The 9,444-nt window shown below is 38.0% G+C and overlaps 1 protein-coding gene across 1 annotated transcript; it reads right to left on the bottom strand.

Annotated features, from left to right (window-relative positions):
- Positions 1-69: 69 nt before the first annotated feature.
- Positions 70-9,144, bottom strand: LOC104247205 (protein GET1). The gene is made up of 7 exons (XM_009803167.2): positions 8,807-9,144; positions 8,384-8,463; positions 7,724-7,794; positions 5,857-5,927; positions 5,699-5,780; positions 5,412-5,461; positions 70-486 (listed from the first exon to the last, which is right to left on the bottom strand). Exons 1-7 carry the CDS (start codon positions 8,912-8,914, stop codon positions 415-417), a joined length of 534 nt encoding a protein of 177 aa, XP_009801469.1. The 5' UTR covers positions 8,915-9,144; the 3' UTR covers positions 70-414.
- Positions 9,145-9,444: the final 300 nt, after the last annotated feature.

Genomic DNA, 9,444 nt, shown 5'->3' with positions numbered 1-9,444 from the left:
ATGCAGCATCAACAACAAGGCTGACGTGATTGTGCAAATTATGTCTAGCACTGTCACTACAAAATCCTCTTTTGTATACCAAATGCACACAATATAATTATATTTCAACTCAAAAAGCGGATCCACTTGACAAAATCTAAATATTACAAACTTATCCCTAAAAAATCCAACAACCGAAAACTGCACTTGCTTTTCAAAACCAAAAGAAGCCATATAGAAGCACTCCTTTCTAATATGACTTCTAACTCATCGCATCTGTTCCTACTTCCAGAAAAAGAAAAAGGGTAATCCTTACAGGGGTGTAGCACATTCAATGTACAAATCCTAATGAATTGACAATACAATGAAATAGATATCAAAAAGAAAGGGAAAAAAAGGGTCAGTGCACACTAATGTCACTTATACTTTCTCCTCCTAGTTGAATATTCTTCGGCAGATAGATTTGCTGACTCTCGTAGACAATATCAACCATGGAATAATCCCCACCTGCAATTGCAATAAACAAACAGTTCAAAATGTCATTCAGCCAAAACACAAGCAGCTTTGGGTTTTTCTTTTTTTTTTTGGTGATATGTTACAAGTGCTGCCTTTTATGCACATTAGACTTGGACCAATATAAAGAACCAAAGGTACAATAAGCTCCAACAAGGTAATTCTCTTCAAAACTCAGGATAAAGTAGGAAAAGAAAAGGACTGTAGATCCTATTAATCATATGTTGTTTTTTATTTTTTTTGATAAGGTAAATTGTATTAATCAAAAGGGAGAAAACTCCCGTATACAAGATTGGACACTATACGATCACAACAAGATACTTGAAGAATGTTGATAAATGTTAGCTTTTCGTGGGAAGTGAGGAATGACGAATACTGCAGAGAAATAGTTTCCTAAATTCTTAGGTGCTTCTCTGAAAGCCCCAGGAAAATATAACGATACCTAGTGAGTAAATCTTTTAAACCCTTCTCTTTTACTCTTTTTTCTATTAGAACAACATCAACAACAACATACCCAGTATTTACTCTTTTTTCTATTAAGTTTGTTAGTTTGATAGTTAAATAGTAGTAAATAATCCTAATCCCATATGTACATATATATATATATATATATATATATATATATAGGGCTCATTGTATCATTGTCAATATTAATCAATAATATTTTCTCTCGTGCATTCTCACATGGTATCAGAGCAACTAGTGAGAAATCCCCGCTATGCAGTTACCAGCGAGTCCGGAACAGTCACCGTGCCTTTTTTCCGGTGACTTTCGGGCTCTTTTTTTGCGAAATCCCTTCTCTGGTGGGTTTTTTATGAAAAATAACACCACCACCAGGTGAGGGTTTCTCAGGCGACCAAACCCCAGAAAACCACACCGGCAGAACACGTCCATGCGCTCTCACGCACCTCCAGATGTTCTGACACCGGCAGCGCGTCAGACCCACGCGCCGGCGCGTGAATAGTGTTCCGGTCATCTTTTTGGAAAATTTCTTCAGGACAGTCCTATTTTTTAGTAATTCCGACCAGGCCCATATTGTTTTCTTTATATTCCGAGCACTTTGAGATTTTTCCGGCGTGAACAGTAAGTTTTCTGGCGAGAACAGTAATTCCTTGAAAAATTCTGCTTTTTTCCGGCACAATATTATAATGGCATTCGTATTAGAAGCCTTTAACATTGAATCCAATCCAGATGGTTTCTTTATCGGATTATATTGAATTCCTTCAGTACAAAGCACGTAAACAGACATCTTCAGGATTAGCCTCCGTTGTTCCAACAAATAGTAGCATAACTTGTGTCTCCCAATCTTCAACTTCTGAGTCTTGGGTCATTGATTCAGGTGCATCTGATCATATTTCTGGTAACAAATCTCTTTTTACTAGTATTTCATATTCTCAATCTCTTCCAACATTCACAATGGCCAATGGATATCAAGCCATGGCAACTGCAATAGGTCAAGCGAGTCCACTTCCTTTCTTACCTTTAGACTCAGTTCTTTATGTTCCTGGTAGTCCTTTTAATCTCATAGCCGTTAGTCGCTTAGCCAAATCACTTAAATCTGCTGTTTTATTTCTTGATGACCTTGTTTTTATACAGGAACTCAATACGGGGCGGATCATTGGTACCGGACGTTAATCAGATGGACTTTATTACCTTATCCTTACAAAATCACATGGACTCGCATCTTGTCTTCCTCCACTAACTTGTCACATTACTGATTCACCCGATTTATTACTCAAATGGTTAGGACATCCCAATTTGTCAAACTTCAGAAAATGGTACCTAGCTTATCTCACTTGTCCACTCTAAAGTATGAGTCATGTCAGCTCGTAAGCATACCCGCTCCCATTTCCCGCGGCGTCTTGATAATCGAGCAGAATCACCTTTTACTTTAGTCCATTCCGATGTTTGGGGTCCTAGTCGGGTCAGTTCTACCTTGGGATTCCGCTATTTTGTCAGTTTCATTGATGATTATTCCAGGTGCACTTGGATATTTTTGATGAAAAATCGATCTGAGTTGTTTTCTATTTTCCTGACCTTCTACGCTGAAATTCAAAATCAATTTGGGGTTTCTATCCGCACATTTCGTAGTGATAATGCCCTAGAGTATTTGTCTTCCCCATTTTAGTAGTTTATGAACTCCAATGGGATTATTCATCAAACATCTTGTCCGTACACATCCCAACAAAATGGGGAAGCTGAAAGAAAGAATAGACATCTTATTGAAACTACTCGTACCCTACTCATACAATCTCATGTTCCGCTGCGTTTTGGGGGCTGCAGTTCTTACATCTTGTTATCTTATTAATCGTATGCCATCTTCAGCTATCCAAAATCAAGTTCCATTCTCTGTCTTGTTTCCCCACTTACCTTTGTTCTCTTTTCCACCCCGTGTCTTTGGGAGTACGTGCTTTGTTCATGACCTTACTCCAGGAAAAGATAAGTTAGCTCCTCGTGCTCTTAAGTGCATATTTCTGGGTTACTCGAGAACGCAAAAGGGATATCGATGATATTCTCCTGGCCTAGCAATTTCTTATGTCTGCTGATGTTACCTTCTTTGAAACCCAATCATACTTTGCATGTCCAGTTAATCACTTGGATATTTCTGAAGTGCTACCAGTTCCTTCTTTTGGAAATTCAGTCTCTATCTCTCATTCATCTTCCTCCATAGCTACACCACCTACAGTTCCAGTTGCAGCTCCACCACCTACAGTTCCAGTTGCAGCTCCACCACTTATAGCTCCAGTGCCACCACCTAGTCCAGTTCCACCAACTATAGCTCTAGTGCCACCACCTAGTCCAGTTCACTATAGCTCTAGTGCCAGTACCTAGTCCAGTTCAACCTTATACAGCTCCACCACTCCTGACTTATCATCGCCATCCGCGCCCAGCATCAGGCCCAGCTAATTCACGTCCTGCACCTGACCCTGCTAATACTGCGGACTTATCTCCTCTTAATCAACCGATTGCACTACGAAAAGGTATACGGTCCACACTTAATCCTAATTCTCATTATGTCGGTTTAAGTTACCATCGTCTGTCATCATCCCATTGTGCATTTGTGTCATCTTTGTCCTCTGTTTCCATCCCTAAGTCTACAGGTGAAGCACTGTCTCATCCTGGATGGCGACAGGCTATGATTGACGAGATGTCTGCTTTACATACGAGTGGCCTTGGGAGCTTGTTCCTCTTCCTTCGGGTAAATCGACTGTTGGTATTCGTTGGGTGTATGCAGTCAAAGTTGGTCCAAATGGCCAAGTTGATCGACTTAAGGCTCGTCTTGTTGCCAAAGGGTATACTCAGATATTTGGACTCGATTACAGTGATACTTTCTCTCCCGTGGCTAAAATTGCATCAGTCCGCCTTTTTCTATCCATGGCTGTTGTTCGCCATTGGCCTCTCTATCAGTTGGACATTAAGAATGTTTTTCTTCACGGTGACCTTGAGGATGAGGTTTATATGGAGCAACCACCTGATTTTGTTGCTCAGGGGGAGTCTAGTGGCCTTGTATGTCGGTTGCGCCGATCCCTCTATGGTCTAAAGCAATCTCCTCAAGCCTGGTTTGGTAAGTTCAGCACAGTTATTCAGAAGTTTGGCATGACTCGTAGTGAAGCTGATCACTCTGTGTTTTATCGACATTCTGCTTCAAATCTCTGTATTTATCTGGTTGTTTATGTTGACGATATTGTTATTACCGACAATGATCAGGATGGTATTAGCAAGTTGAAGCAACATCTCTTTCAGTACTTTCAGACTAAGGATCTGGGCAGATTAAAGTATTTTCTGGGTATTGAGGTCGCTCAGTCTAGCTCAGGTATTGTGATCTCACAACGGAAGTATGCCTTAGATATTCTTGAGGAGACATGAATAACGGGTTGTAGACCTGTTGACACTCCGATGGATCCGAATTCTAAACTTCTGCCAGGACAGGGGGAGCCTCTTAGAGATCCTGCAAGATATAGGCGGTTGGTTGGTAAATTAAATTACCTCACAGTGACTAGACCTGACATTTCCTTTCTTGTGACTGTTGTGAGTAAGTTTATGGATTCTCCCTGTGATAGTCATTGGAATGCAATTATCCGCATTTTTCGGTATATAAAATCAGCTCCAGGCAAAGGCTTATTGTTTGAGAATCGAGGCCATGAGCAGATCGTTGGACACTCAGATGCTGATTGGGTAGGATCACCTTTTGATAGACGTTCTACGTCTGGATATTATGTCTTAGTAGGAGGAAATTTGGAATCTTTGAAGAGCAAGAAACAGAATGTGGTTGCTTGGTCTAGTGCAGAAGCAGAATATCGAGCAATAGCTATGGCCACATGTGACTGTGAGCTAATTTGGATCAAACAGTTGCTCAAGGAGTTGAAATTTGGTGAGATTAGTTAGATGGGACTTGTGTATGATAATTAAGTTGCTCTTCATATTGCGTCAGATCCAGTGTTCCATGAGAGAACTAAACACATCGAGATTGACTGTCACTTTGTTAGAGAAAAGATACTCTCGGGAGATATTGCTACAAAATTTGTAAAGTCGAATGATCAGCTTGCTGATATTTTCACCAAGTCCCTCACTGGTCGTATTAGTTATATATGTAACAAGCTCGGTACATATGATTTATATGCACCAGCTTGAGGGGGAGTGTTAGTTTGATAGTTAAATAGTAGTAAATAACCCTAATCCCATATGTATTAGGAGTAGGACATGTATTATATATATATAGGGCTCATTGTATCATTGTCAATATTAATCAATAATATTTTCTCCCGTGCATTCTCACAAAGTTAATAAATAGGTAGTAGTGAGGTTCAAGCAGAGGCTCTAACCGTAAGACCTACTCTCACAGGTCTGCTTCATTCCGTCATTATTTCCCCAAAAAGAAACAAATCAACATTAAAGAAATATTCGCGACTAATCATTACCATAACATTTTCATTGGTAGGACCTCCAGCTCGCCAAGACAACATCTTACCTGCAAAAGTGGAAGAACAGCAGATCAGTATGTCACTGGTAGATTGCTCGATTGAAATATAAACAAGGATATCCTAAAAGCTGGCGAAAGCAATCAAATGTACATTAGTCCATAAACCGCAATGAAAGACACAGCAAAGCAAATTGGAAAATGTGTACATTATAAGCATACATCACATTCACGAAATGTCATGCAGATATGACTACAGCTCAAAAATCTAGGAATTAACATCATTACCAAAAGGCTGTACGAGCTGCTTAGATATAGAAGCCACAGGAATACGCCAAAACCAGATAACCAGCAACAAGTACGTCAAGACCTGTGTGATTAGCAGGTGAATAAGCATATTACAACTTAAATGAAGCTTGTAAACCACTTAACTAACCCATGCATACCTGCAAAATAGTTAGGCCTTTTGTGTATGTATCATATGACAATTTCGTCTCTTTGCTGCGAATTGCTTGATCTGCATCAGAAATGTCTAAATTATTGATAAATTTCATGTTGAGCTGAAAGAGTTAGTATGCTGCACCTTGTTCCTCTACATTTGAAACGCTCTTGCATTCAACTCAATCTAGCCTTTTCACTATTCAAATTGGCTAAAAAACATATGCAGCCCCCTAAACTTGTCCATATTTTTCATTTAGACACTTAAACTAAGCCTATGACCTATTGAACACCTAACCTATCCTCAAAGTGTGTCTATTAAACACAAATTTAGCAACTCCAAAGTAGTTTCTGAGCGTGACTATCACTTGCTATTGACATGGCAAACAAACCAATCAAAAAAGAACACACCAGTAAAGAAAAAGTCAAGATATGAAAGGAAAAATAAGATAAAGAGAGAATAGGAGTTGACCGGAAAGAAGATTCCAGCAAAATACCAAATTCCCACAACAATTCTTTTTCTCGGAGATGGTGTTGGAGCTTGAATTTGAAGAAGAAGAATTCTAGAGAGAGAGAGATCAGAAGGGTCCTTCGAAAAGTTTTCGGCGATCTCCATTTTCTCCGATGATGTAGTTTATTCCTGCCCTTCGGACTAGAACTTTAGTACACGCTGATAGATCTTTCCACTTCATCATCAACGCCTCGCTTTGTTGTGAATTTCACAAATCTTATCTCCAAAGTGAGGTCGTGGACTTGATTCTCGATGATAGAAGGAGGCTGTAGTTTCTTCTCCATACATGAATATATAGTAATTTATCTTTCAATCTGCTATAACTATGTTTTTCCTTTCATAATTTCGAAAAGTTGATGTTCTTCAACATCATAATGATGATGATGATATAGTATATTAGTACATATGTAAGCTAATTGTATTCTAATGAACACTGCTATAGATTCAGCATAGTGAACAATCTATTTACCATCATTGGCTACGCATGCGCTATGAGGGAAAAATTTGGGTTGGAGTCATCATCCTAAAAATCAGAAGAATAAGCAACTAGGTCTGAATCTCTATAGGAAAAATGACTCTGGAAAAAATTCATTTTTCCAGCGAAATGTTACATTTTCCGTCAAAATCATTCTTCTAGCTTAATGTAGAGCCATTGGACACGCTCAAATTAGAGTGGAAAGCACGTCACATGCCAGGTCAGCATCTTGTGTTTAATAGACACACTTTAACCAGAAGTTAGGTGTTCAATAGGTCACATGCTTAGATGAAAAATATGGACAAGTTTAGGGGGTTGCATATGTATCTGGCCATTCAAATTACTATAGAAAAATTGAAAAGATTAGCTATTTCCAAGTATTCTTTTATCTCATGGTTTCATAGCCATGGTAGGCTGAGTACAATGGACATGATTTACATTCATTTGGACCTCATTGCAGAATGCTCGTTCTTTGCTTTGCAATGCTATTGATAATGAGGATCATCAATTCTTTTAAAGTAATCTTTCCCATCACAAATGTAATTTGGTGGGATATGATGACTGTTCTTTTGTCTACAAGAGGCAGCATAAATCTGGGCACAATCTGCTAAATTTAGGCATAAAATTCATGGAAGATGAATCACTTCATTAAGTGGGTGAAGAAATTTGTCCCTGGCAGTAACCAGTAAGTTCTATCAGCAATGTTCTATTCCCTATAGCAAGAAAACAGCTGAACATATCATATCAGAATATACAGAAGTCCAATATTCCTTCTAAAAGCTACTATATCAAGCCAGGGCAGCACAGCCATGTAGTGTTTGTCATTCTAGGTATGGATTACTAGTAAAGTACTAGTTTTTATTCTAAAGAAGACAGATGTAAGCCATACTTTTGGCAAGTTCCTTCTCCTTGGCTGTAGCTAACCTCCTCAGTTTTGCAGCTTGTGCAAATGTTGACGGCCTGAAATACACGCGAAGGCACAATCAATTTTTCCATACCATAGAACTTCCCTAATGACATGATCAGTTTTATTTACCATATGAAAAGAAAAAACTATCACGTGTCCTCTGGAAACTCCACTTTCTAGTTTCAGTATATATTATTGACTATCAACCCACTTATCAATCAAGTATAACTATAGTAACTCAACATAAAAGAAAATCTGTGAAAATTCACAGCAAAGAAGAATCAAAATGAAATCTTGCTTAGGATAAGCTTTGATGTACAAAGCAAAAGATACTAGTAATTTAAGTGACTAAAACTACATGTGCACCAAAGGTGTAGCCCCCCGGTGAGTGACGTTGGATTCGACCATGGAGATCATGGTTCAAATTCTAGCAATACCAGCAAAGATAAAAAATCTCTAGGTGATTTATTCTCATTTGTCGAAGCCTTGAATTAGGTACCTGTGCTGTGCTGGTGGGAGTAGCAGGTACCCGGTGGATTAGTAGGTATGCCATGCGCCCAAGCTGGACGGGCACTTTTGTTATTAAAAAGAAAAAACAAAGACTAGATGTGAAGTCTGATTACTAAACAAGACATCACTTACTGTGACAAGGCACTTGCCTCCTTTAGCAGCTGCTTAATTTCTGCTCGCAACTGTATATCCTCGGAACTTGTGGAACCTTTCTGAAAAAAGTTTAACAGTTCATATCACAGAATAACATCAATTGCAAAACAAGCAATTATTTCCCAAATATTAAGATATCCATGATAGTTATAGAACAACAAACCGAATTGACTCAAACCTCCCCACTGAACAAATCAATCATTAACATATCGACAGATGTTTAATATCTATCAAAAGCAAAAACTTAAAAGCTACTATTTCACCAAATCAAAATTAAGATTAAAAAAAATGATATTCATTATCGAGTCATTGTGAAATTAACTTAAACCGAAAATTGTTTAATAGAAAACTTAAAAGGAAAATTGTGATATAAAGAACATGAAAAATGAAGAGAAGAATAACCTTTTTATTGATTTCGAAATATCGGGAAAGGAATTGCAAAGCTACGACAATAAGGAATATCATCGGCGCGGCTATTGATCTCTCTACTTTAGCCGTTGATTCTTCCATTTTCGTCGCTGCTGTTTTTATGGTTCGAATTGCACTTTTTTGCTTTGCCTATTTTGGATTTCTCGATCCGTGTCCTCGTCGCCTTTGTAACCAATATGAGCTTGGATTTTCCAGCTTTTTAATCTTTCTCTTCTCTCTATTCTCCTGGTTTTTCGTTTTTTCTTTTTTCGGCCCTTGTTTTTCTTCTTCTTTTTTTCTAGCTGTTAGAGGTGTTAAAGAAAGAAAAAAAAAAAAAGGGAAAAGATGGACCAAATTAAACCTATTTAAAAACAGACTAGATGTAGAGTACGCGCAACTCATACCAATGACTATAAGTTTTTTTACAAATATTATTAACCTATATAATTGAGTTATAAAATAAAATTTAAAAGGCACAGGCTCTTGAAAATAATAAATATTAATAATATATGACCAACTTAATAAAGAAAAAATTACGTACGTCACATAAAATTATTCTAATGTCTTATCGTGATTTTGGTATAGAAATTGTGCATTTGCTTTAGTTCCTCGACATGATAGAATAATATGCT

This window comes from Nicotiana sylvestris, chromosome 2 (assembly GCF_000393655.2).
Source record: "Nicotiana sylvestris chromosome 2, ASM39365v2, whole genome shotgun sequence".
NCBI classification, from domain to species: domain Eukaryota; kingdom Viridiplantae; phylum Streptophyta; class Magnoliopsida; order Solanales; family Solanaceae; genus Nicotiana; species Nicotiana sylvestris.
The sequence above is the reverse complement of the archived record's forward strand: the minus strand, read 5'-3'. Positions and strand labels throughout refer to the sequence as shown.